Genomic DNA, 27,917 nt, shown 5'->3' with positions numbered 1-27,917 from the left:
TATGCGCTTTATCAAAAAAATAGTGTCCAAATATATTTAAATTCAGATAAATTTGCGACATTCAAATAATAGGATTCATGGAACGAAGGTCCGACGGAAGCCATACCGTAAAAAAGTTTGAGAACTTCTTTTATGGTACCGACTTCTGTGGGACCTACTAGAGTTGCTCTAACCAGCAACGATAAAAGAGCTGCCACAAAACAGATATACTAGACACAACAGCAGATGACGAGGCAAGGGGGAGGCAAAAACATGTTTCGACCATCGTTTGCTACGGAGTTTCAACATGCTTGAATTCCCAAATGGGGCAATCGACCCAAATATAAGGGCCGGTGCCAACCAGGCTACACAAGGACGAAAACAGAAAGCATGGGAAAGGGACCTGTGGGAACACAGATGTATATATGTACATGAGGTGAAGGCTAAACATCGGCCAATCACAGCTTGTAAACGGGTGTGATTCCGAGAAATTGGAAGATCTGTCTCATGACGATCCCAGTCGCTTCGCAGAGCAGCACCCGGCTTGGCTCCTCCTCTGATCCTACCACCTGCGACAACGGTTAAATAAATCTCATGAACTAGGCGGGTGGAAGGCTTAGCGCCTAGCAGGTGAAAGGTCTTTTGCCATTTTCTCACTCTGAATGAATTTAACGATGGAAACAGAGACAAGTGTACCTGGCAACTGGTGTAGAACCTTGTGAACATTTCAGATAAGTTGTATAAGTACTCACATAGAACGCTTGGAAGGAGTTCATTGCATGCCTCTTCAACAGCCTGACACGTACAGATAGCGGCAAATAAAATCAATACAGACAGTATCATATCAAAGTGACATACGCCTTGTCTGTACCCATAAAGCTACTCAAAATCCTAGCACATAACCAAAATGTTTGCCAATCGCTGTGGTCACTCACTGCTCAGCAATAAGCAAGATTAAAGTTTTCAGCTGATTCTCATCCGTAGATCGAATGGATAAATTTAGTTAGTAGTGTCAATCACACATACCTCTGCAAAACGGATAAGATGCAGCCCCAAGGCACGCTCATCTGGATGGCCAAGAGAAATGCTCGCATTCTAAGAACAAAAAAGTCACAATTTAGTCCTGATGGCCAAAATTATTCATGCTCAAACTTTAACAGCATTAACACATAAATTTATCAAGTAGTACCATTTTTAGGTCTTCTACATCGATGTTAGATTTCCCTATAATGGAGCAAATACGAGCATGAGCATACTGAAGATATACAGCAGTATTTCCCTGTTCACAAAGCAAATTAGGGTGTAAATAACATGGTGAAGAATGTAAAGATAGCCAAATAATTCAGTAAATAAATACTGGAATCCGGGAGTACCTTAACACTTAGCATCTGATCAAAGCTAAATGTGTAATTAGTGAGTCTATTGTTCTTCAAATCTGCGTACCTATATTGAAGGTAGAAACACATGAGAATACTAATCAGATTAGGACTAAAAAAGCTTAGTTAACTAATTTCAGCCCATCCCTAGTCAAACAAATTTGCCCTTCAAAAAAGCAAAACTGGTACATACTTGACAGCACCATATCCTAGCTCCTTTGAAGTTTTATCTAATTCCTCATCAGTCCAGTCAACAAGTTTACCTGAACAAAACCTTACTTCATATTTTACGTGAAAGGTTATTAAAAACGCAAACAAAAATCCATAATTGTACTGCTTACCCTTTTTATCGAGAAGTTCCACAAGTACTGATTTACTTCGAGATTTAGCCTCATCAAGTAGGTCCCATAACCGAACAACCTCGGTGCTACGAGTTCGAAATCGCTTACCATCTGCACCAAGAACAAGGCCAAACCCAACATGACTTGTTTTCGGGAACTTCTTCTCATTTGGATCTGGGAGCCAACCAGCCATCCTGGCAGCCTGGAACAGAAAACAAAATAAAATAAAGATTTATTATCTAATATAGGCAGTAAGATCTAAAATGGTTCTCTTCATATAAAGAATGAACTAGTGTCAATACTACAATAATATATTACTGATAAATATGAATGATACTCTCTCTGTTCTTGCCTTGAAAATCATATCAAAGTGCTGCTGCTGACCAACATCTGTTACATATATTATCCATTCCGCTTTCTCAACATTCAGCCGGTACCTTCAGAAAGGCAAAGAGAAAAGGAAAGGTTTAAGCTCACAAACACTGTCACCGTAACAAACCAGCTGCATCAAATATGATATATGGAGACTTAGATTAGAGAAAATTCTAAATAAGCACAAAGAAAGATTTTTTTTGTTTGAACTTGAAGCACCCAGAAATATGAGGTACAGAAAAGACAGGTGAACATTATTCAGTAACTAACCAAAGAGCAGCTAAGTCTGTTGAGGCATAGTTGAAGCCACCATCTCTTTTAACCACAATCAAAGGGCTTTTATGACCTTCAATGAAAATTACGCGAGCACCCTTGCTTTCTTTTATCAAACCTTGGTTACTCAATTCCTCCAAAACTTGTGTGATATAAGGATTATAAAAGCTCTCGCCCTGAAAAGTGTGTATTAAAAGAGTAATTAGCTTTGATTCTCACGGTAAACATAAACTAGTAACCTCACTGGGTTGCTTCCGGGGAAGAGACAGATAACATATATACATAAGCATTCAATGGCAAGTGACTTAACAGAAGGAGATACAAATGCCTTGATCAGAATGATTTCAGATGAACTACAGCAGATTAATTTTATTTTTTACAAAAATGACTTTGGCCAAGAAAAATATATTTCTCAAGTCTTGTAAATATCTCCACATATTAGCTGGTAAATATAAAAAGTTCAATAAATCAGGAGTTCAATACACTTAATCTGGCAATACCAATTAATAAGTGAAGCTAAAATGTAAAATTTTGGTAGTAGTTGTAAATCTTTTCAATATTATGACAATGAGAAAATACGCCAAGGTGAATCAACTTGTCTGTTTGACAAAATCTTCTTCATTATGGTTGAAATGAGGGAAAGAAAATACTGAGCCTTTGAGCAAAAATTGCTAGTCAACAGACATTGCACAGATTTCAATTTTACAAAGTACAATAGTTCGTTTTCCATAGGGCAAGAGGGCAAACATCCTAGATACAGATGTGTTCGAGTTCATCTAAAGTCCAATTTGCATAATTATTCTCAGATTGCAGCTATATTTTGTCGATAATTCTGCTGGGTAACTTGTTTGAATAGTAAGTCAAATATCAGGAGAAAGTGATACTACCTTTTCTTCAAGTTGTACATCTAAGAGCTTGTAAACCTCGTCGAACTCGTTCCTGCTGATCTGACATATCCTTTTCCAAGCTGTACGATATTTCTCACCCCCTCCCTACAGCGTATATATAGCTTAGAAGAGAATGAGAAGACCATGATCCTGCCATTCTCCCGCATACAGAAAAGGTCAACTTACCTGTAACCGAACCACAGCTTGCTGAGCCCTAACCTTAAATTGTTCATCATTATCGAATCTTTCTTTGGATGCTTTATAGAAAAGCTGCAGCATAAACCAAAATGAAACAGGGTCATTTGTTTACCGAATCAGAAATTCTAACACAAAAGAAAAATAAGCACTTAGTTCGACCTTGGCAAGATAAGCATATAAATCAACCGGGAGGCAGAGGCATCACATATATAGATAATTATTTACAGCTATTTCATCCTGACTGTATGCTAACGACAACCAATTAAGATTTTCTTCTGTGCATAGCTTCATGGGCTCCAACTAATTAAATGTCAGAAATGTACTGTTAAGGACTATAAGGAAGGCAATCAAGTAATTGGGTAACTAAGAACAAGCAACCAAGAGGAAAATCCAATGGGCAGTGATATGAAATCAATCACCGTAGCCCTTACTTCCCAAGCTAAGAGATAAAATAAATAATAAAGCGGTGTAATTTAGTACATTAATCAAAACAATAGCATCACATGCCTGGCTAAAATCAATGTTACTCGAATTAGTTAAGGGATAAACCACTATATTGATGATACTGATGCATAGATTAAGCAATTTTAAGGATAACAAACAAGTGATGCAGCTATCTGGGCATAAAAGTTTATATGAATGCCACCAAGAAAAACAACAATTAAATAGTATGATTTATGTTTCAGCACAACAAATTACCCTGAACTCATAATTCAGGTCTTTTTCAACCATAAAGCTTATTATATGGATATCTGGTACCAGACTCCATGCATGCTTATATTCCAAATTGAATATGTTGATTGTGTGTATAAGATTTTTATGCCACATTATACTACTCCCTATGTCCCAAATTACTGGTCGCAGATTTGTCTATATACACACGTATCTAGACATGTTTTAGTGTATAATAGATACATGCAAATCTAGACAGATCAGTGACATCTAATTAGGGACAGAGAGAGTACCAATAGTACCATCAATGCATGGAAACACCTTACCTGTAGGTCACCAATGGCCTGACTGCCAAGTTCCTCCCAATTCGGAAACTTTTCGAATAGAAATTCTATGAGCATTCCAAACTGCATTAATAAAGGTGAACATAGTTTAGTGCGCAAGGAAAAAATCGGTTTAACATATAATGCCTCCATATTGGCAAACATTTTAGCAGTTACTAGGGCCTACAGAACAAGAAGAAGTAGATATTTCTGCTAATGCAATGTACCAAAGCACCAATTTCTCCAGCATATATAGCACAGGTATAATTTCAGTTTTTGCTAGCATAAGAAACAGTACACAGGAAATACTAGATACTAAGTACAGCATACCTACAAAGCTATAAGAAGCGGTCAAAGAGCTATAGGAAAACACTGATAGTGACTGGATAAACAAACTAGACTGAATTATGAAGCCAAAACAAGCTCTATTTTATCAGACTATCAAAGCACAGAAAACAATTGCGATAAAGCAGATCATAGGGTACTAGGTAGCATGTACAGATGCAAAATAGCATCCACAGATCCTGTCACAAAGAAGTGAACCAAACTTAATGCATTAATGTGTTCCACAAAATAAGGTACACGAAGCCGATAACGGATGCAGGCAAAAGGAAAAAGAGATAACCCTAGTGAGGGAAAAAGAAGGATGAGTCTGACTGTCTATGAACCAAAAAGGGTAGGCAGATTATTGTACCAGTAATTTCAGCACCAAGAGTCTGTTACCTGTGTACCCCAGTCTCCGATATGATTGCGGCGGAGAACATAGACATTTAAGAACTCAAATATGCGGGCCAGTGTCTCTCCAATGATTGTGGACCGAAGGTGCCCAACATGCATTTCCTTTGCGATGTTAGGGGATGAGAAATCAAGCACTACCCTCTTGACTGGAACAATGGGTGCCCATGTTTTGATACCATTTACAAGCATATCTTGTATTCTCTGCAACAACAGAGTAGTTCAGTATTGCCGCTTAATTAGCATGAAAGAAGTGTAGTAGCAGCAATAGATGCAAAGGCGCAAAGCTGCTTGCAGGTGAAACAACTAAGGCATACCTTTGCAATCCAGGTGTTGGATAGTACGATATTCACAAAACCAGGACCAGCAACAGAGGTTGATTCAATAGCATCACAGGCAGGCAGGTTCTCGGCGATGGCCTGTGAAGAGAAAAACCCAGCATGCATGAAATTAAAGGCAATAATGAACGAACAAGGAAACAATTATTGGCGGCGGCGCCGATGAAAGAATTGAGATCTTGCTGAAGTAATAAATAAATTATAAAAGGATATATGGTCGCTCAAACCTGCCCGATAGCATTTGGGTTTCCGAAACTCGTCCCGGCTGATCCTTGAACTCTTGGCCACAATCCCATTGCGTTGTTGCTGCATATTATATTATGGGTTAGATACAATCGCGGCGTATTTGCTCACCGAAGGGATGGTAACTAAGATAGTACTCAGATGAAACGGACACACACAGCCGAGCTGAGCAGGCAGCGAAACGCAACAACATTACCACTGGTAGTCGCCAAAGTTTTGCGCGCAGACCTCGACCATGGGTTGTGCATCCACTTGAGGCGCCGTCGCACGGAGCGACGACGCCACCAAGCTGGAGATGTGCTGCTTGACAGTCCCTGCTGCTCCCTGCAGGGCGTACGTAGCAACATGAGATAAATTAGCATCAAGTTGGTGGTACGGGGAAAACAAACCAGCGGGTACTCACCGGCGGCGGCGGTGCAGGTTGGTGCGGCTGCGGAGAGGCGGAAGTGGAGGCCTCGTCGTCTCCCATGGTGGTTGAAGCGTAGCACGAGTTGTCTCCTCAGTCGGTAGTGCGGTGACCAAATCGCGGGGAGTCTCCTCCTCGATCTCACGAATAAATATGATGCGTGCCTTGCTTGACGGTCCCGTCAAGTTTCCATTTCCCGATATCTCGCTCCGAGCAGTCAACCAGAGTCAGAGGCGCGCCGCCCGTCGCCGAGCTCCACCGCGCCCACGCCGCTATGGACTCCTCCACTGCGGGCGCCACCCACCCAAGCAGCTGTTGGATGGAGCTTCCGCCGCCATGAACAGGCCTGGGGCCGCCGAGCTTCGCCGTGCCCATCGCTGCGGGCGGCCGGAGGTCCCCTCCCTTTTGAAAAATGGGGTCCGACACCGCCGCGGCCGAGGAAGATGGCAGCGCCGGCGCTAGGATTTTTAATCACTGGGAGCGACACGGCGCAGACGATCGAAGGGATATGTATTCACTTTTGCTGGTGACGATTGTTCAAACTATCTTAACAGTTCAACAATGAAAACGGAATGCTCTTGTAAGCTTTTGACGAGCTTCCTTGATTGAAAATTCAATATCGGCTCTCTCTTAAACTATGACATCTAACGGATTTATTTAGTAGAAATCAGGTGTTTCGTATTTTTGTTACTATGTCTAAGTCAACTTCTTAGTCATTGGATAAATTTTCTCATACGTGCTATTGTGCTAATATGACACGTATAAGTGGCTATCTCTTCAATTGGAGGTGGATTGTAAGTAAGATTTTTTCCTAGTTGCAAGTGAGCTGCAACAGAGATTTTTCAAATTACACCTAAGTTATAATTGAGACAAATATTCATACCGTTAGATTTACTTCAAGATTCGTGTTGGCATATGAGTTGCACATAAGTTGCAATTAGGTTGTAACTCGGACTTAGATAACATCGCGTGACTGAGATTTAGTAAAGACTAAGTTGCGTCAAACATCTAAGAATAATATGAAAAGTTCAAAACATATTAGGAGAAGACCGAAGACTGAAAATTAAAAAACTCTGGAGCTGTATCTTTAGATTATGTCAAAGAAAAGGCCTAACAAAAAATACGTAGATGCTCGTAAATACGCACACTCTCCTATAGATACACACATGCACCGTATGAACACCTTCAGAAGACCGAGTCCGAGAGGTTGATCCAGTCAGTCCCACTAATATTCGGCAACTTCCCATTTCAGGTTTATTGTTCAAATTTTTTAGACCAAAGCAGAAAGACTGAGCAATCCACACGCGGTGCACCACCTCTACCCGCGACGCAAACGAAGCTCCGATGTAGCTGCTGCAGCTCAGTTCATGGCGGCGATGAGAGCGCGGTTTCGCAATGTGCTTCTACAGCGATAACTATTCATCGCAACTAAACAGCTGGAGACGTGTGACATCTACCATCAAAACGCTCTACCAAAGCCTAAACCTAAACTGGCAGCCGCACGAGCCAGGTAGCTCGTTCTTCAAGTGAAGAAACGCAGTTGCAAAGTTCTCGAAGACACTGGCTGCCGAGGAATGGTATACCGTAAACCCATACAAACAGCATTTCAACAAGAATACTTTGTTTTTAGCATGAAAAAAAAACATCCCAAACACTGCTATCGCCGAGCTCCTTTGCTGATGAGGAACAGCTACCTCCTCTTCATGTGCTTTTGGTATATTACTAAATCAATTTAATCTAATCTCCACCTGATTTCTGCTCAGGCTCTTCTTCAGAGGGACCTCCCTCTGTAACACCAACTTCTGCTGGGCGGAGAACGCGATCATGTAACATGTAGCCCACCTGAAATCACAAATGTGTAACGAATATAACATCATTTTATCGGTTGTACCAGAGAGGTTTCAGATATAATCAGACAGCTAATCTCATAGCATTTAGATGCACATTCTATTTTACTGGTATATAGGCATTTCAATCATAATCACAATCCAAACTTATGAAGAGATTCAAGTTCAAGAACACCATATAATTTAAGGTTGCAAGTGCTCAGAGCTCTTGCAAGATGCCACACAAATGTCCACTAATTGTTAAGGATTCCAAAAAATAACTTACAAATTCAAAACGCTTCATTTGTCCTGATATACATCTCTAGACTATCCGTTACTGCTGATTGATACAAAGATTGGCCGAACAATACAAAGTTAAAGTTTATTTATCACGGCTAAATTATTGTGAGTTGCATTCGTGAATTATGCCCATGGTTCAGGCACATTTTCTACTTTTGGCTACTGAAACAATCACAGCGCAAACCGCATTTCATAGGAGAGATACACATGGAGGTATGTCTATGCCAAAATGGCCAAAAGTATATTCTGTTTTGCTAGTTTCTTTTGTATGCATTTATGTCAAAAGTTTCTATAGGCATGAATATCAAGATTTTTTCGAATGCACAAAATTTATAGATGAATACAGCCATAGATCAAGCTCAAAAACTCTAAACCTCAACGTTTTAAAATTTATTGGAATACACACAAACATACATATCAGAGTCTTGATGATATGTACCTTTACAACTGCAGTAACAGTTCCTGATGGTTTTGAAGTATCAGGCATTTGGAAAATCGCACAATGCCTCTCAGGATCGAATTTCTCATTCAATGGATCAAACTTTTCTACTCCAAACTTCTTAAAAACCTGCTCAAAATTGAGGGAAATCCCACTTTAGGCAATACTACCACCCAGAAAGCAATGTGTAAAAGGGCAAGAAATAGTTAGCAAACACGCTCATGAGAAGTAGAGAAATATTCAGATATACAAAAAATACATAGGAGAAAAATCAAATTTTAATTGATAATATGTACTAGATAAACAAAGTACCTCGCCGAGTTGTTTATCTGTCATGTCTACACCCTCCAGTAGGGTTTTTAGTAATGGTACAGCTCCACTAGAATCTTCAGATGTGTCTAATTTTGAGAAGCTCTCCTTCACAGCAGATGATGCTCTAGCCAAATTGTCAGCAACATCTAACAAACTCTTAGAGAAGTTCTGCATACATGATTAAGATGATATAAGAGAGAAAAAATAATATAATTGACTGAAATGCTTATAAACATCATTAACGTTATTAAAATTCCAAACTAGAAATCAGATTTAATAACAACAAACCTGTACTGCAAATTTTTTCGAGTTCTCAGATTCACGCTTTGTCCGTGCGATGACATTTTCCATTTCTGCAAAGCTGCGCAAAACCTTGTCCTTCATATCTTTGATTTCTTCATCTTTCGAGGTCAGTAATTCATCCTTCTCAAGAACTAGCTTCACTAGATCCTCCTTTGACAGATCAAGGTCCTCTGCACCTAAATCAGAAAATGCAGGTCATTTAGTGCATCACCTCCTGATAGACTGGGATTGATGTCTTCCAAACTTACCTCCAGATGAACCACTGTCTTCCTTCGAAGTTTCAGCATTTATTTCTTCCCGGTCTTTGGGTTGGTTTACCTCCTTATCATTCTCTTGTGGGGTAGAAGATGAAAAGCCAAACCTTTGAAAGATAGTTGTTGAGTATCTTAACGGCTGATTCAACGTATATGGGACCTGCTTATAAGAGAAGTATACAAAGTCGTATAAGTAAAATGATAGCAGAAACACAAAAACAGCCCAAAGATAGAAAAAAATATAATTAAAAATCCAGATCTACCCTGAGCAAAATAAACTTTTCCTTTAAGTCGAATCCAGGCTCCTTGTTGGACTATGTATCATGTTTACAGAGTATAATTTATTGATCTACTTTCACTTTATATAATTCACTTCCACAATAAGGCTCTGTTTGTTTATTCCCTGGGAGACAGGGATTGATCTGGATCGTCGCTATGTTCTGGTTTGCCAGCCCGACGAGGTATTTTTTCCAGCCCAACAGAATTGTGTCTTCCTTTACTCCCGACGGGAATATTAGCCCAACTTATCGCGTCCAGCTGTACTAAGATGGTCTGGAAAATAACTACCCCCACCCACCGTCTGGACAATTTTCCATGACCTGAGACGCGAGCGAAAGGAACAGCAAAGACAGAGACGCTGATCCAGGTGGCTTAAACGAACACTAACTTTTGGAGGGGTTAAACAGAATTTGATTCGACATGAATTGGGTGATGGTACGGGATCAACCCAATCCAAACCTGGATTGGTTCCATCCTTGGATTGATTTCCACCAAAACGAACGAGGCCTAAGAGTGCTAGCCTCTAACCTATTGACTCCAGGAATGTTTGTAGACACATATGCTCTCTTTATTTGTTCTATTATTGCATTGTAGATTCGACTGAATCTGGCTGCCCTCCAAGTGCTGCCCCCGTCAATCTGCTGTGCAGAAGGTAGAGGGAAAGCAGTGCCTCAAAGCCTTCACCAGAACCGGATACTGGTAATTGGTCTACGCATAGCGTGGTTGGTCGCTTTGCGATGTTCCATATCGATCTCTACACCAGCCTAGTTTTACCTTCCATCCTGAAACAACTAGTTCGATAGCCTACCCAAATACAAACACAACTTTTGATGGGTTTATAATTTGGCTTCATTTTGACTGTTTAGCATGAGTGAAATTTACGGGCGTGCAATCACCTTTTCTATCCAGTAGAATGCTTAGAATGCTTGTTTCTAAACTATTTATCCCCTTTAGTGTAAGGACATTAGAGGTGTGCAATCATAAGCGATTAAGCCCACGAACAAAGTTGGGCGCAAAAATCCCCGCTGGAACCTAGGTCGGGGAATCAAGATTAATTCCGTAGATTAACAAGCAGGAAAGGGAGCACCACGCGGCAGATCCAAGGGGTGAGGCCGGAAAATCACCTCCTTTAGCGAAGAGTTGGCTCGAGCAGAGCAATGCAACTGGCAAAGGCGGTGCGCAGGCCGGAGCGCGACCGCCGCTCCCTCTGCCCATGAACGCGTAGCGGCGCGCGCGGCTGGGACCGCACGGCGGAAGGCGGACGCGCGCAGCGCCCTAGAAGCCATCCGTCCTCGCGTTTCCTTGCACCTTGCTGCCAGTGCACTTGATGATCAAGTTCAAACAATCACATGATGCAACAACCACGTATGTATCTACCGCAAATTCGTATCACGGTAGGCAAACATCAAAGTAGGAGTAGAGAATACGGAGTTTATAGTACCTTCAGTTGGACTTAGGTGCTGCTAACTTTTCCTGGGATTCTGCAGATAGTAAAAGATGAACATTTGTTAGGCACCAGATAATTTGCGGAAACTGTCTCCATTGAAAGGAAAGGAAGGGGAAGAGATCGGCTTGGGGACGCCCAGGGAGAGGGCGTCGTTCCCCTCCCGCCGCCGGTCCGCCTCCAGCAAGGTCGCATCTATGGTTAGAGGCTTACCGGAGCCGCCGCCGCCGCCGGGTATTCCAGGTCGCGCGAGGCTGGGTTCCGAGCGGGCGAGCTCGGAATATCTCCAGGCGGACCGGAGACGGTGCCCATCGGGCCGGCCCAGGCACGGCCCAGACACGGCACGAAGTCGCTGGTGAGAAAAGCACTGCCTATTGTTACATTTCGAATTATTAGTGTGCGTGTTGCACAACTATACAAGAGATAGACAATACATGATGGGCGACCTATTGTTGAAGGAAGTGGATAATGAACTAGCGGCTCAGCCAATTCAGGCTGAAGATGGTGCCGGTTATCTTAGAACTGTTTGTTCGAGTCGCTAATGCATGGAAGAATTTTAGGAAGCAATTGGCGGATGATATGTTTGTTTGCCGATTACCTTGTTGCCGATGCAGAACTAGAGACATAGTAGGATGAGTATGCTAGCTAGCCTGTTTCTTTTGTGTGCTATTTGCTATGGGAAGTAACATGTGGATATTATATAGAGCCTTTTGGATATTTTGTGATCGTTACTACGTGTTTTATTGCTTCATAGTGATGAAGTGTGGGATAGATATGTGGAGGTACGTGACATATAACTTTCTAATTATACTTTGTTTCAACTTAGAAATGTAAATTCACTTTGTGGGTGTTTGCAGGCTAACGAAAAAAGCAGCTATATACAAAAACAAGGTCATCCACAATTGGAACAAGATCTGTACCATTTACTCAAAGGACCATGCCAACGGTCATGGTGCTAGGACAGGTACCGAGACCGCAAATGACAGGTGGTAGCACCAGATCGAGAAACCAATAATATCTCTCCTGATTTACCTGGTCCAACACCAAAGGGGCCAAGTACAGGTGAAGCAATTTTGCGCATGCTAGGAGATCCGAGGACGTCTTTTACTGAAGCAATCAAGTCTACATAGCCATTACCAATGCCCGAGGTTACTCCTCCTTCTACGATGCAGCACTAGAAGATATGCCTAACGGACAAGCTGAGAGCTTATGGGAAGCTAGTCCGTACTGAGCGTTTATTCCATGCACTTATGGTGCTTCCCCTGGAGTATAGGAAGGAATGGCTGCAGATGCTGGAATGATTCGTATCACATGCATTTTCTATCGTAAGAACTTAATAATGCATATGAGACTATGTATTGTGTATGGTTTGGACTTGGTGTTATCTTCTCGTTACCGTTTATGATCGAACATGGTATTATGTTGCTATCAATCTGTTTGGACAAAATTACGCTTCATTTGTTTTATTATTAACATTGTATTTGCTCGGTAGTAGAATGTTCTGTTGTTGCACATAGTTTACATGTATGTACTAACATGCATGGTACTGTTCAAAATCTAATACGACATCAATTCACCACTTTGATTATCCAAACAGCGTTTGGAATTCGACCTCAATATCTAGTCTTGAGTATTGAATATCTAACACATCCAAACATAAATATTGGTATTGATCTCAATATCAATATCCTGGATATTGGATAGTGAACCCAATATAATGCCTAGCTCCCCAAATCAAACATCCAAATGAAGCGTAAGTTTATTTTGTACCATATTCATGCCAGGTGTGCCATAAAATGCCTCTCTTGACATTCGCCCTAAACCCTAGAACCACCTCTTGATGCTGTGTTGCTGTGAGGGTATGCCTCCTCCCAGCAGGGGTTTAAATAGTGTTGCTCACAGTTGAACTATAGGCTCCTTCCTTTGTGTCTTTCTATCAACACAAACAATATTGATGTTCTAATGCATACGGTTGTTACTCCAGGTGCAACAAATAAAGATGCTCACCCTCCATCTACACACCCGGCAGTAGGGTTGCAAAGCGGGATCAGATGCGGGGAAGAATTTTCTCATTTTTACCCAGCTCCTTTGTATTTCCACCCGAGATCAACAACTTCTACAGTTTGGCTTTGATTTTGTTTAAGCGGGACACCTCGCTGCCACCAGGTTGCTCTACTACACACAATGTGGAGCTTCAAAACTGATGAGTATCATTATACCGTTTCAGGTTGCTCTACTACACACAAGGGGAGTAATTACGGAGTAGCTCACACCAGAAATATCTATTTGAGGGAGCATACAGAACGATCAAAAGAGAATTGTCTTCTTAGTCACTATAGAGATCAGTAGAAACTTTAGAATATACAATGGGGTGACATTAAGAGCCGGAAAAAAGAGAAGATTTAGGCAGGCACCCCAGGATCCAGGCTCTAAACCTCCCGCGAAAGAGAAGACTTAAGCCTAAGTTACACATGACAACGAACTAACTGGATAAAATTTAGTGCACATTTACAGGTGCACCGATATCTATATGTCAGTTTTGAACCTATGAAAGATCAAATGAACCCTGCCCTTCGTTGATAGCATAAAGCAATTTCTTGTGCATAACCTCCTGCAACAATGTTCCAGGCATAGCAAAAGTCAGATTGAGAGACAATACAAAAGCTAATAAGAAGATACTCCAAGCAAAAGAACCAAACCTTGGTCGAGTACGGCGGAAGTTTAAGATAATTAGCACAAGTCATGACACTAGGTAAATCATCATCTGCAGTCTCCGTTGCTCCAGCTGCATTCGAAGTATTTGCCGCAGTGGAAGAGTGCTGCCAAAAATACAAAACGCAAAGCTCAAATAACATGATCACAGGAATACTGTGATTCTGCATCACAACAACATGCGTACCTTCCTAACGATAGTCAGCTTAGGATTTAAGGCAGACAGGCCACCAGGAGGAAGCCGAGGAGCGCCAGTCACAAACTGGCAGAAAGAATGCTGTTGCTCCGGGGTAAATTCTGTCATGATCTCAAGTAGCTACAAACCAACAGCAGAAACATCAGATTAATTTCCAAAATTCAGCACTAAGACTGCGAAGAAGAGATGTGCTCACATTGACAATGGCCGGACTCTTCGAGGTATAACCATGATCAAACTTTATATGTTCAACCAATGTCTCCGGCTGCATAACGAGATGTGTTTAGAAGAATAGAAGAAAAAAAAGATATGCCTGGAAAGAAGTTGAAGAGAACATTTACCTCCCAAAGTTCCCGACGACCGCAAATAAGATAATCAAGCTCTTGAGGAGAAAATATTTGGAGGGATGATATGTCAAATACCTGAATTGGAAAAATAAAGATCTTGTCAGAAATCTAATGAACAGCACTTGCCAGCAAATCAGAATCAGAAAGCTTAGAGAAATGAGATGACCTGATTAAATCCAGTTTTGAATGCGTCTACTTGACGCATTATTCCAGCCTTAACAGTAGCGTCCACCACCAATGAAATGTACTCTTCTAAGTTGTAAATGCTGACCTACAGAAAGTTAAGAGAACAAAGAGAAATCAAAAACAGAATTAGAAGGAAAAGCTGAAGTAGTGACAACACAAGAACCTGATCTGCTCCATCACGTACCACTGTATTTTCTTCTCCTTCCTTCAGAACATAATCAGGATAGCCAGGAAGAGTGAAATCTAAACATAAATCTTCAACAGAAGCACCACGGAAACATAAATCTTCTATTTGTTGATTGTTACTAGAGCAGGACTCCAAAAACCGCTTGCGCTCAACAAGAATTTGAAGCTCTTGCAATATCTTTCCGAACTCGGCATCAAAAGATAATATGTCGTACAAATCAAGTTCCTAGTAAAGCAAAAAATCTTTTTCTGTCAATATATAAAAAGGAAGAGAAAACATCTGAAAATGCTAAGCGCAACCAGAAGGTGGGAGAGGAAATTAGGATGGATCTAGTGCTAGCAGGTTCTTGTGCTTACTTGTCCAAGTATTAGTTTATAAAATGCTGTTGACAAAGGCAAATCGAGAAGCCTTCCATCTTGCAATGCTTTTGCCATGACTCGACCAACTAAACGGAAATAGTCAATAACTTTGAAGAATTTACTGCCCTCTGAAGAAGCAGTACTAGGTGGCCAAGGCTGAGGAAACAAGCCAAGAGGTGCTTGTATCAAGTTTCTGGCACCACCAGGTGAATTTGAATCAAGCTTCTTAGCTTCTAAAGTATCAGAACCATGTGGAGAATCAGATCTCCATAATCCCAAGCCAACCCTTTGCAGGTCATGACTTAAGAGGGTATAGAACTCCAAAGTTGGGCCAAGCCCAGTTCCAACTTCACCGAAGTATTCAACTTCAAGAACAGCCTTCTGGGTGGAGAACATTTCCATAACTTTGGCAGCAGAATCCAAGATACGGTTACGAGAAACACGAACTTTCTGGCGCTGCAATCTACCAACCCGGACTTCTCTTTCAGTTGCTGAATTATTATCACCCTGCTGTTGCTGAAGACGGTTCAATGCCCGCGATAACCCAAAAGCTGTGGAGTAAAAGTGTTGCCTTCTAGTTTCAAAAGGAAACAGAAATGGACAAGCTTTGGTCATCTGATAACACCAAGAAGGTAAGCTACCACTACAGAGTGCAAGAACATCCTGAATTTGACGAGCAAGCTTCGGTGTCAACTTACTGCTGACAAACTCCTCAGAAGGTACCTTAACTCCAGTTCCATATAGCCCATCCAGTGTGGCCACTTTCCCCTCTGCAAAATTATCACAGATTGCCTGCAATCTCAGGCGAGGAGATAACTGATTCAAGCCCTCCAATACACGCAACAGTGCTAAAATATTGTAAGTTTCAGTTGACTTCTCAAAATCACAAGGAAGTTCCCCTTGCAAAATGCTATCAAGAAGAGAAGTACGTTGCACTTCAGATGTAGCTCTGCAAGAATCTGAGTTGGAGGATTTCAGCACCGAAGCTGAACCTCTGACGGAGCCCTTATCCACTTCGTTATCAGCCTTCTGATATGTTATAGTGAATATATCACCCCAGAAATGGCTTCCATCATCATTAGGTAAATCAGCACCACCTAAGCTTTCTTCATCATCCTCATCATGAACTACTTGCTGTTGCATAGCTTGATACACGGTCAAATGCTTGCTAAGCTGCTTGCCACCAGTTGTAAATACCAATTTGTTTGAACGCTCATGTGCACTAGCTCCCAATGACAGGCCACGTCTATCTCGACTACCTCTGATACCATGACTACCTACAGAAGCAAGCCCAGCCATGGCAGCTGCAGCAAACGACATCGCACCCCGGGAGCTTGGTTTTCTAAGTTCAGTAGAACCTGCTCCCCTGCTACTAAATGTATCTCTTATGCTGGAACCAGACGAGAGCTGTGTCTGGTTATCATTTGCTACTGAGGCAATACTAGATTCATCAGCATCTGCCAGTTTTACATCATGCACATTCTCTGGAACACAGACAGGAAGACTCCCAGGTAGAACCTGATGATTTTCAACAAAATATTCAGTTTCCAATCAATCTCCACTATCCTAGACTTGCTCTTGCAGAAAACAAGAGATCAATAGAAGTAAATTGAGAATACTACCTCATGATCATCATCTTCGTCGTCTGAAACATCATCATCATCATCACCAATCATCAAACCGTCGTCAGCCTCGAAGGGAGATGCATCAAGCTCTTCGTCCTACATGTAGAAGACAGGATGTGTCATGCACATCGGTGTAAATGGTATCATAAATTATAACATTTTACACGACAAATCATGTACTCCCTCCGTCTCATGGAACTTGTCTGAGGTTTGTCAAAATTTGGATGTAACTAGATGCTATTTAGTGTCTAGGTACATCCAAATCTAGACAAATTTCAGACAAATTTCGTGGGACAGAGGGAGTACCAAGAATTTGAACAGCACTCTATTGAGGGAATTACTGAAAATGTAATCTAGTTTCCAATGCATGTGAGTACTTGTATGTGGTACTTACACCTAATTACACAGATATATCCAAATTGATAACTTAACATATAACAACAAAATTAAAATGCTTGATTTATATACAATTGGGAAATGAGTTGTATTGGTGAATGCTTGATTTATATACATATACAATTGGGAAATGAGTTGTATTGGTGGGTGCTTCCATTATCTTAAGTACTCAGCCCATGGAATGTACCATCACTCCTTGAGGTATGTGCCATTATCTAAATATTATTTATTGCATATGATGAGAGCCTCTACAGATCTCATGGCACATTCAATTATTAAGATAGTAGGAGCACCTAACCGTGTTTTCCCTACAATGGTTTTTACCTAGACATTGTCTTATCAAGTGAATCATTTGATACTGTAGAACATGAAGGAGATACATGTCAATTTGCAGGTCAAAAAGATTGATGTGAGCTCTCCTTGAGGTTTTTTTTTTGTAGCCAGCTTTAGCTAAGATGTAATTTTATTAAATCCACACAGGGTATCTGCAATGTAATTGGCATTAAATAATAATTTCATAACTTTATTAATTGTGTCGATCTCCCTTGACACTTGCACATCAAATTAAATAACGGAGGATTACAAACAATCATGAAACAGAAATCAACACCTGTAGGACAGTTGAATCACTAAAATCTACGTGGTCGTTGAGTAGTGGGGAGGCATATTACTAAACGAAGCATTTGCGGTCAAGGATGTGTATTAAATCTGAGGAACAGGCAAATTTTCAAAACAATGATTACTACTGAATTCTGTAAATAAAGGTAATAATGCCAAGTGATAATCAAACCTCTGAGCTACTTTGATCATCTGGTGGTTTGACTTCTGCATCTTTCTCGGAAGCAACTTTCCGGCGAGCGGCAGTCCTAGTATGTGGACCTTTTGGTTCATCCGGCGGCGATTTAACAACAGCTTTACCTTTTCCCTTCGATGTGTTTCTGCTCCCCTCCTGAGTGTCCTTCTTAGCTGCACAATCTACAGTAGCCAATGATTTTGACCTAGTTGAGGGTCGCCGAACAGATTGAGTTGACGAAGGGACTGGTGTTGTTGCACTAGGTGCCACAGATTCAGAATTTTTTCCAGATGACACTGCAGGATAAGATACTGACTCAGTACGCTGGATTCTAGGCCAGAGGAAATCTTCAACCGCTGCTAGACTTGCCAATGGATCAATGAGAACAATATTGGATGAATAATCCTTAAGTGTTTTTTCACCATGTGCTCGACATAAACGCAACTTCAAGGGCTGGGATAGAGCACTTAATCCAGAGGACGGACGAGATCCTCCAGAACTGGATGTCCTTCCAGAATGGCTAAGCACAACAGGGAAGCGTTCCAACGAAGACAGTGCACTTTGCAGTTTCTGAACTAAGAATGACATTGGAGTTTTATTCCCTATTGCGTCATTTGGAAGGGCAACATATATAAATGCTTTATATCGCCTGAGTGCCTGCTGACGCAACTTGGGTAGGTTTGCTTCGGAGACCTTTTCCTTTTCAAAGGTTCCACAAGACAAATAATTAAGCAATGCTGCAATAATTCCACTACCAATGAACTCAAACGTGGAAACTCCATCGCCCCTGCTAAGCTCAGACAATATTTCCGCTATAATGTTGTCTAACTGTTCTTCAACACTGCATAAGACATCAAAATCATCACCCCCTGGAGACTTTGATTTCCCTTTAGCTTTTGTTTTGACAGTGTCCACAGTGGTATTTAATTTCGTACAGAGACTCCTTAGCTTCAGAAGGTCATCAGTAACAGCAATATCAGTTGAGTTGGGGTCTGAAGGGAAGTACTTATCTTTGAATGACTTTGCACGATCACTAACTGAAGCACGAAGACTAGTATTTGGACCCTCTAGCGTGCTTGGTGGTGAATTGGCAATAACAGGATTGGAACCCTTTGGTTCATCCAAGGAATTATTATCAGTGTTCACAGTACTACTGCGACGGCGGCTCCGTCTTGAACGAGAAGATGTGCATGTACCAGAATCAATATCCTTTTCCCGTGGTGATACTTGAGAAAGCATAGGACTTGAGATTTCTAGGCATATAAGTAACTCTACAGCATGAACAACTCCTTCCCTCACAAACATCTTCGAAAATGTTCCAGGAAGCTTTTCCATCAGAATTTCCACTATCTGGAGAGCAGGGATGAGCACTTGTGGATCTTTCCAGGATAAAATGCCAGCTAAAAAGCTGCAATGATCAATATGCACGTTAGAGGAAACCAAAGGTACACATAAGCATACATAGAAGCAAGAAAGGCAATTTTGTATTAGAACCTGGATATGTTTGTTGTGCCAAGGAGAATTTCGATCATTTCAGCTGAGCTATAATACATTAGTTTTGCAATGACGGATAAGCATTTATGGCGTACTGATCCATTTACGCTGGAGCCATATACCTGGTATGGGGTAAACAATAATGTGTCAAATAGTAGGATTCAATATTGTCATCACCAGCAACCAAAATCAAACAATGCATCAGCAAGCCAGGGGACTGACCTGTGTCATTGTAGGTAATATGTCCATACCAAATTGCTGCAGAAGTTCAGGCTGATCATGCAATAACTTCTCCCTACCTGACACTGCGATGTCTATTGAACCAGACTCACTTTGCTTGCTAGAAGCAGGTCTCCTCACAGAAGAGCCTTTCATAAAAACATGGGAATGTGCTGGTAAAGAAATGATTCCAGCAGGTAGAGGAGGAAGCAATGCATCAGCAAGGTTCACAATCTCATACATCTGTGTTACAATAGAATATGTTAGCACAATATGCATATGGAATGGGCCTGTGAATTAACATGTAATAACAACTATAAAATAGTTTGCAGCTTTTTGAAGTAAAAATGCTAGTGCAGCTGAGTACAGACTAGCTGTAACCCATACAGATAAAATAACCACTGTTTGCAAAATGAGAGCATATATTTTTGGTTTCCAATGACTTGGTCCTTATATTTTCAGAATAAGCTGATAAATATAGAATCTAGACAGGCATTATAAACAAAAAGAAAAGGGAAGCAGCCATGCTCCAAGTGGGCTATGTGTTTGGCGGACACCCAGCACTTGCCTAGCACATAGCACTTTTCAAAACCTTGGTCGAGATCAAACGAACATTGCGAATTCCAAGAGTTCAAGACGAGCCCCCAGCTCAATCTGCCATGTTTGTTGACTGCTATAGCTTGCAGGACTTCACAGACAGCAGGAACACATAAACATTGGTCGAAATATTCTTGCCTATTCTGTTTAAAATCTTGAATTGTGTGCACTATCTATGTTCTGAACTCTGAAAATCTTAACTTGTAACTGCACCGTAAGAGCTACAGCCAATGAGCATCCAGCATGGAAATTCCCTCTAAATTCTAAAAAAACGTTTAATTTTCATGCCATCGATGTTCCAAAGATTGATAGAATACAAACCTGAAATGTATTCATACTTGAGTGAATTTGACATTCAAAAAAAAGGATCACTTGAGAACTTAGCCAGTAAAACAACAATGAAACGAATTTACCAATCAGCATACATCGTTAAAATTAAATGGTAAGTAGCTATAATCTAGCCCAGAGTTGGTATTTTTGGGGTTGATAATGGAAAGGTAATGTAATTTTCATGAAGCAATATTCACCTGATCAGCTGGCCTTGTTAAAGTGGGGGACACAGTTGTACCAGCAACCAACCCAGAGCCTGAAAGGATATCTTTAAGTGTGCCGCTAATTCCATGGAGGAGGAGCGTTTTAGCTGCCAATGGAGATCCACTTGCGCATATTGAAAGAAGACGAATTACTCCCTTCAAGGATATGATCCAAAGTTAGCAAACTTACCATCAATCATAAATAATACTATAGTATAGTAATAAAAGGAAAAATTGAAGCATACTGTATATGTCAATGTACTCAGTGATGCTTGGCCCGCTGAGTTGCTAACAGATACTAAGCCAGCAGCTTGCGCAACCAACCCATGATTGCACAACTCATCTAGTTTCTCTGGAGATGAGGCAAACGCTTCTGCTATACGAGTCAGGCAAACGGAAGCATGTTCCAGCACCTGGAATTAACCGAGACGGAATATCAGCACCTTAAGAACAGATGGCATCATCGTAAAGTCAGGGTTGGAAACATCAATCGTACTTTTGCATCATGGTAGTTCAGAAGATTTGTTAACAGTGGAACAGCTTCCATTACAAAATCTGAGGCATCGGAAGGAAGCTTCCTACACATATTAGCAGCTGTAGATAACGCAACTCTCTGTATACATTCCACCAAAGAAACAACAGTGAGTAATATATTAATATTTTAAAAAGTAGAACACTCTGTAATTGAGAGTAATAAAAGTAAATGATGTACGATAGAAGGATGTGATGTCACAAAATATCATTTCTCAAGTTTTAAATGCTGCAAAGAAACTGAAGTGTTGAAAATATTAAATGCTGGAAGAACTTAAAGTATTCAGCAAAATTACTTGAACACCCGTGGAGAAGAAGTCGAGATATGATAGCACTGCCATTAGTGCACCAGCACGCAAACAGGCAGTTGGATGCTCCTGGGATATCTTCTTAAGAGCTTGTAAGGACTAAACAAACCAGAAAAGGAGTAAGTAAATGTTAGTGCATCAAGTCATCAAAAGCATTCATACAAATATGCAAAAGGCATGTGTAGTATATTTCACACAATGATACCCCCTCCGGCCCAAATTAATTGGCGCAGCTGAGGAGTACATTTGTACTAGACATAGTATATGGCCACGTCAATTAATTTGGGCTGGAGGGGGGTAGAATATTTGTGCAGTATTTAAAACAAAAGTACGAGACAAGGAAACTCATGAATCTAAAGCGCCACCAAAGCATTCCAATATCAAAAGCAAACAAAGTAATTCAAGCGTCCTAGGTGATAGTACTGATAGTGGTAGACTGATCAGTTACCTATTGCAGACCCTCAACTAACTTCAATAGCACAAAGGGATCACAGAGGATGTGAAACACTTCCAAGCAAATGATATTGAGTTAAATGGCACAGTTTTGAATTAGACCCAATCACCCAAGAAGACTACCGTCTGGCCATACCATATCAACATGATAGGAAGGCAAAAAAACAAAGCCAGAAACCGGATACAGGAATCTTATCATCTGATTTCCACCCACTTTTGTAGTCTTCCATAGCTGTGAAATAGGACCATGACGCAAAAACAATTCATATGAACACAATGTACAGATAGCTAAACTCATCATGCACAAATAGCTGAATTGGCATAGCAAAACAATGCTAGATGGCACTGATCTGAAGGAAGATCTAGGTGGTCACCTACACGGACGACAGGAGGACTCTGCCGTGACTCGTGCCTAGAAGGTCTTCCAAACGGCAAATGAGGTCTTCCATTGCTCAACCAAGCATAACCCTTAAGAAATCGATGCCCTTCTATAGATTTGAGTAATGCGGTGAGGATACGAGTCCTCATACAGCATAAAATCTCTCCGTGTCCATGAGAGAGCCCCAACTCCTTAAGGCTGTAAGACATCACATGTAATGGGCCACCATGGGCCTTCGCTAGACTATCAGGTCATCCTTCCTCTACCTTTTCTTTCTTCATGTGTCTCCTTTCCTCAGCTTCTTCCTCTCAAAGCAGCCAGCTGCCAGATCCTAGGCAACCACTCAGGCGCTACGCGATCACTCACCTCACCTCCTGAACTAGAAGTACTCCCTCTGTCCCATGAAAGATGTCTCATATTTGTCTAAATTTGAATGTATCTAGACACTAAATAGTTTCTAGATACATCCAAAATAAGATAAATCTAGGACATCTTTCGTGGGACGGAGAGAGTATTCGATATTCACCAAGTGACAATCGAATACTTTAGTCTGACAATCAATTCCCCATTGCTAATTGCTTTTACACCATGGTTTTTTTCTTTTTACACCACGGGGTCCAAATTTAACCATATCTGAACCCAGGCTTTCATCCTTGCTTTGCCAACTTGGGCTAACATACAGCTGCTACAATTGGACCTCGAACAGTATACGATGCATCATTCAAGAAATCAACTCACGTGCGGATTAAATGGGCAAACAAAGATTGCTCATGGCATGGCAGCCATGACTTCAAACATTTATAATAAAGAACTGTGTACATAACCTTTGGCATATACATATGTTCATTCTAGCAATCAAATGGGAAAAGCCAAGGCTATATATATAACTAACTACTCATCATTAAGTCCAAATATTATAAATGGCTTGCAACCCTTAAGATTGTAAACGTGTGTGATGTGTATGTTAATATTCCTTCTACAGGCAAAATAATCATGTATACAATAAACAAGGATGGTTCGCTAAGCAATGATATAGATCAGGCAACGCGACAAAGAAGAAGCATGTACTACTAGTTAGAAAGCCAATAATGCGCAAATGCCCACCTGCTCCGCAAGGTCCATGTATTCGATGGTGAGGAGGCGGGCGCAGAAGCACGCGACCGCGCCGTAATGCACGACAGAAGAGCACGAGGACGGGAGCACGTCGCAGAGGTGGGTGAGAGCCCGCGCCGCGAGCAGCATGATGTCGGGGTTGCTCTCGTGGTTGAGCAGCCCCACGAGGACGGGCACGAAGGAGTCGACCGAGAAGCCCGCGAGCGAGTCCTCGGTGCCGATGGACAGCATCTCGCAGAGCTGCGTGAGCGCCTCCACCTGCCGCCCCTCCTCGCCGTCGGCGCGGAGGCCCGCGAGCATGCCCTTCATCCGGGCCCCCTGCGGCCCGGTCATGGACGAGGAGGAGGCGGCCGCCGCGGCGGCCGAGAGTGCGGACGCCGGGAGCATGTCGTCCAGCCCCGCCCCGAGCTTGCGCAGCAGGCCCTGCAGCGCGCTGCTGGCGGAGGTGAAGCCGTGGGGGAAGGCCCCCGCGGCGTCGTCGTCGTCGTCGTCCATGCTGGCGAAGCTCAGGCCCAGCATCCGCTCCGCCTCGCGCAGGCGGGAGGTCTCGGAGGGCTCCGGGTGCTGCGGCGGCTGCTGCTGCTCCTTGCCCTTGTCGGCGTTGGAGGCGCGGCCGCGGCGGCGGGGCGGGGGGTTGTTGTCGTCCATGGGAGGGTGAGGGGTCGGGGTGGCGGCGGAGGCGGAGCGACGGGCGCGTGGAGTTGGGGTGGCGGCGGTGGGGCTAGGGTTAGGGTTGGGTCGGGAGCGCTTGGAGGAGCGGGTGGAGGAGGAGGTGGAAGACGACGAGGCTTCCGCCCGCTTGCGGCTGCGCGTTTCCATACACGAAGGGAGGCGGGGAGGCGGCGGCCGCCTCGAGCGAGGCGGCGGCGACGGCGGCGGCGGCGGCGGCTAGCAGTGGATGGGCGGCGGGGGAGAGGGCATCGATGGAGGGGATGGATTGGCGATCGGCGGAGATCTGGGTGGGGATTTTGTTGAGGACGGAGGGAGGGAGGCGGTGGGGATTTGTTTTTTTTTTTCTGATATGGTTGGGGATTTGTTGACGTGGCGACGTGAGATAGAGACCCGCCCGGGGCTCTCTTGGTCTTGGGCTGCACAAGTGTTCCGCTCTGTCCACGAGCCGTGCCGTGCATAAAAACCAAAACCCACAAAGACAATACATAAAACTGAGAATGGTTTTTCGCGTGTAAGTTTCGAAAAAACAGATTACTCCTTCTTGCCTATTATCCACGTACTACCTCTGTCTATAAATAGATGTCTGAGATTTATCTAAATCTGGATGTATCTAGACGCTATTTAGTGTCTAGATACATCCAGATTTAGTCAAACCTCATGTACAATACTTTCTCTGATTCTATATTAGTTGTCACAGATTCAAAAAATTGTCTAGATATCAAAAGATTTTCACGCGCTCGTTCGCGGAGATCCTTGCCTCGCGGCCTTCTTATACCCCCTCTCCCCCAAGGCTTTTCTCATCACCTCCTCGCGCCACATCTCCTCTCTGGGTCGGTGTTTCCGCTGCTTGAGCAAGGGCCACAAGAGGTAGGACTATCGTGACCCGGTGAAGTGTCAGCGCTGCTACAGGTCGGGGCACTCCTCCTTGGACTGTAAAGCGTTTCCCTCTTCACCTCGTCCTCTCCCTGCTAAATCTAAATCAAATCGTGTGGCTCCTTGTTTATTTGATAGCATGGATCACCGCGACCTCTCCCCAATCCTGGAGGAGCCGGAGTTCGATCGTGTGTCTGCGTTCCGAGCGAGGGAGATGTTGCCAGGCGGAGGGAATGGTGACTTCGTGTTCACCCCTAACATTGACGATATGTTCCCTCAAAGGACATATTATCTTGATGTCTACCTCCCTCAGGTAGATATATGGGGCGCTTTGATAAACTTGCTTATGCTTTTCGGTTCCCTTTCGCTCTCAATCCGGACACAGCCATCCGAAGGGCTACCTTTCAGCTTGCTCCAGATATTTCTATTCTTCTCGCACCTTCCTCCCAGGGATCTGCTCTCGCTATTTTCTACAGCGGAGCGGAGAGGGAACTTTGCCTTGGAGAAACCTTTGTTCAATGGGGGAAATAGATTATGTTGTCTCATTTGTCCCACATAATTCCACGGAATACAACTTCGACTACTCTGTGGGGTTCCTTGCTTCGATTTTTATCTATCGTTTTTCAATGGAGCAGTGGACTGAAAAATCCATTGCTAAAGTGGTTTCTCCCTTCGGTTCCCTTGTGGTTGTTGATCCTGTTTACTTCTCCGACAATGACTTTAGCACTATTTCCATCGTCCACCATGTGGAATGCATCAGCAAGATCCCGATACTCCTTGTGGTCAAGGAGGGAGGTCACGGCAAGCTCACTTGGATTGATGTAGTTGGATTTTTAGATCTCTCCCTCCCGCCATCCCCACCACCATCTCCACCCCTTCCTCCGGCGTCGGGGTTTATCCCTGTCTTATCTTCCTCTTCTGACTATAACTCCTTGGCAGGCTTTTCTGAGGACACGCTTTCTGACCACGCAAGTCCTCGTAGATCGTCGGTCACAGTTCTTCGTGGCCCGGGCGGGTCTCTTCATCTATTCTTGCCTCGCAGGACGTCGGCGAGCACGTCTACCCTTCGGAGGAGGCACTGATGACGGTGCCAGAGGAAATTACACTGGCCCCGACCTTCCCGGGGCAGGCAGGTGAAACTGCCATTGGCGAGCAGACTCCATGAAAGAACAGAGATGGTAAACCTAGAGAGGGTGAATAGGTTTCTACAAATTTTAATTATTTTTTTGCAGTATTAGGCTTTGCGGAATATAAATGTGAGCCTAATACAAACTGGGTGAGGCAACCTAGATGATAATACAAGTAAATCAAGCACGAAGGCTCTCACAGGATATATATCACAATAAAGAGATTGGTTATGAATAACCGAAAGCACGCGGAGACGAAGATGTATTCTCATGTTCCCTTCCTTTGCAAGAAGGTGCGTCACATTTGGAGAGGTGGGGTTCCCACGAAGGATTTCCCAGCACCACGAAGGCTCACCTTATTCTTCGAGCCTATCCCATGAAGGAATAGCTCTTTCACTTGTGGTAGACTTTGAGGCAGCCTCCAAACCTTCACAATCCTTGTCGGAGCAAATCCACAGCCTGGATGCTTCCGGACGATTTTTCCCACCTAGGGTTTAAACCCTAGAGAGAAAGTCTCTTGAAGAATACAAGGGGGACAAGATTTGGCTCGGTGAGACTATAGATCAAGACCTCCTCCAGCTATTCCCCGGAGGGATTTAAGTTTGAGTGGAGGAGGAGGGAGATCTAAAGCTTTTTCGTGTTTACAACAATGGAGTATGAGAGAGAGCTCAAGAACAGAGTATAGTGTAGTGCCTAACTGTTCTGAGGTAGGTGAAGGGGTATATATAGTCCAAGTCGAAATCCAGTCGTTAGGGAAGTGTCCAGCTCAGCATCATGTCGAAGTGGTCGGTCTGCTAGGCCAGGCGCCGGACCAGCCGGTGGCACATCCGATGCGCCGGGTGATACGTCCAATTTGCATCACTATTTTGTATCATAATTTGCTGTTATTCATTGATATATTTCATATTGGGACACAATACTTATGTTATTTCATCTATTTTGCATGTTTCATCATTATTGGAGGATCAAGCACCGGAGCCGGGATTCTGCTGGAAAAAGCACCATCGAACGCAATATTTCGGAAGATCAAGCGTGGAAGGGAATTTCACGTAAATTCCTATTTTTCCAGATGACGGAGGGAGCCGAAAGGGGAAGAAGAGAGGAGCCCTTGTGGGCCCGAGACCATAGGGCGGCGCGGCCCATGGCCCGGCCGCGCCACCCTATGCTGCGGGGGCCCACGGCCCCTTTCGCCTCCTTTTCTTCGCGTACTCCTTCGTCCCGAAAACCTAAGCCACGAGAGAGGACCTCACGAGGGGTTACGGCCGCCTGCGCGGGCGGAGAACACCGGAGAGAAAAGAGCTCTCCGGCGGGCAGGAATCCGCCGGGGAAATTCCCTCCCGGAGGGGAAATCGACGCCATCGCCATCGTCATCGAGCTGGACATCATCTCCATCATCATCATCATCATCTCCACCATCTACACCGCCATCACCACCGCTGCACCTCGTCACCGCTGTAACAATTCGGGTTAAATCTTGATTGTTTGATAGGGGAAACTCTCCCGGTTTATTCTATACT

General features: G+C 43.0%; 3 protein-coding genes across 3 annotated transcripts; all 3 read right to left on the bottom strand.

Annotated features, from left to right (window-relative positions):
• Window positions 1–241: 241 nt before the first annotated feature.
• On the bottom strand, window positions 242–6,518 carry LOC124673341 (arginine--tRNA ligase, cytoplasmic-like). Its single transcript, XM_047209438.1, has 17 exons — window positions 6,318–6,518; window positions 5,934–6,061; window positions 5,722–5,800; window positions 5,474–5,575; window positions 5,145–5,360; window positions 4,425–4,505; window positions 3,415–3,498; window positions 3,229–3,333; window positions 2,339–2,517; window positions 2,049–2,133; window positions 1,697–1,898; window positions 1,549–1,618; window positions 1,353–1,422; window positions 1,169–1,258; window positions 1,006–1,074; window positions 676–774; window positions 242–548 (listed from the first exon to the last, which is right to left on the bottom strand). Exons 1-17 carry the CDS (start codon window positions 6,516–6,518, stop codon window positions 438–440), a joined length of 1,971 nt encoding a protein of 656 aa, XP_047065394.1. The 3' UTR covers window positions 242–437.
• A 1,169-nt stretch (window positions 6,519–7,687) lies between these two features.
• On the bottom strand, window positions 7,688–11,142 carry LOC124673340 (grpE protein homolog 2, mitochondrial-like). Its single transcript, XM_047209437.1, has 6 exons — window positions 10,981–11,142; window positions 9,572–9,737; window positions 9,309–9,499; window positions 9,021–9,188; window positions 8,709–8,837; window positions 7,688–7,985 (listed from the first exon to the last, which is right to left on the bottom strand). The coding sequence occupies exons 1-6, from the start codon at window positions 11,140–11,142 to the stop codon at window positions 7,881–7,883; spliced, it is 921 nt and encodes a 306-aa protein (XP_047065393.1). The 3' UTR covers window positions 7,688–7,880.
• Window positions 11,143–13,601: 2,459 nt separating this feature from the next.
• On the bottom strand, window positions 13,602–24,576 carry LOC124675356 (E3 ubiquitin-protein ligase UPL3-like). The gene is made up of 17 exons (XM_047211427.1): window positions 23,720–24,576; window positions 21,772–21,882; window positions 21,441–21,557; window positions 21,190–21,357; window positions 20,939–21,100; window positions 19,818–20,057; window positions 19,596–19,717; window positions 18,099–19,509; window positions 16,910–17,008; window positions 15,285–16,805; window positions 14,926–15,153; window positions 14,722–14,826; window positions 14,550–14,630; window positions 14,405–14,473; window positions 14,200–14,328; window positions 14,000–14,119; window positions 13,602–13,911 (listed from the first exon to the last, which is right to left on the bottom strand). The coding sequence occupies exons 1-17, from the start codon at window positions 24,545–24,547 to the stop codon at window positions 13,846–13,848; spliced, it is 5,577 nt and encodes a 1,858-aa protein (XP_047067383.1). The 5' UTR covers window positions 24,548–24,576; the 3' UTR covers window positions 13,602–13,845.
• Between the last annotated feature and the right edge of the window lie 3,341 nt (window positions 24,577–27,917).

The sequence above is a fragment of the Lolium rigidum genome, chromosome 7 (assembly GCF_022539505.1).
Source record: "Lolium rigidum isolate FL_2022 chromosome 7, APGP_CSIRO_Lrig_0.1, whole genome shotgun sequence".
In the NCBI taxonomy this organism is placed as follows: domain Eukaryota; kingdom Viridiplantae; phylum Streptophyta; class Magnoliopsida; order Poales; family Poaceae; genus Lolium; species Lolium rigidum.
The sequence above is the reverse complement of the archived record's forward strand: the minus strand, read 5'-3'. Positions and strand labels throughout refer to the sequence as shown.

Coding starts and splice junctions, on each gene's coding strand:
- LOC124673341 (XM_047209438.1), bottom strand. CDS start 6,518: ATGGGCACGGCGAAGCTCGGCGGCCCCAGGCCTGTTCATGGCGGCGGA. Junction 1,259..1,352: donor ATCAGATGCTAAGTGTTAAG/GTACTCCCGGAT, acceptor CTTTGTGAACAG/GGAAATACTGCTGTATATCT. Junction 775..1,005: donor ATCTTATCCGTTTTGCAGAG/GTATGTGTGATT, acceptor TGTACGTGTCAG/GCTGTTGAAGAGGCATGCAA.
- LOC124673340 (XM_047209437.1), bottom strand. CDS start 11,142: ATGGCTTCTAGGGCGCTGCGCGCGTCCGCCTTCCGCCGTGCGGTCCCA. Junction 9,500..9,571: donor AGACAGTGGTTCATCTGGAG/GTAAGTTTGGAA, acceptor TTTCTGATTTAG/GTGCAGAGGACCTTGATCTG. Junction 9,189..9,308: donor CGAAAAAATTTGCAGTACAG/GTTTGTTGTTAT, acceptor TCATGTATGCAG/AACTTCTCTAAGAGTTTGTT.
- LOC124675356 (XM_047211427.1), bottom strand. CDS start 24,547: ATGGAAACGCGCAGCCGCAAGCGGGCGGAAGCCTCGTCGTCTTCCACC. Junction 17,009..18,098: donor ATGATCAAAGTAGCTCAGAG/GTTTGATTATCA, acceptor TTCTACATGTAG/GACGAAGAGCTTGATGCATC. Junction 14,474..14,549: donor GTCGTCGGGAACTTTGGGAG/GTAAATGTTCTC, acceptor CTCGTTATGCAG/CCGGAGACATTGGTTGAACA.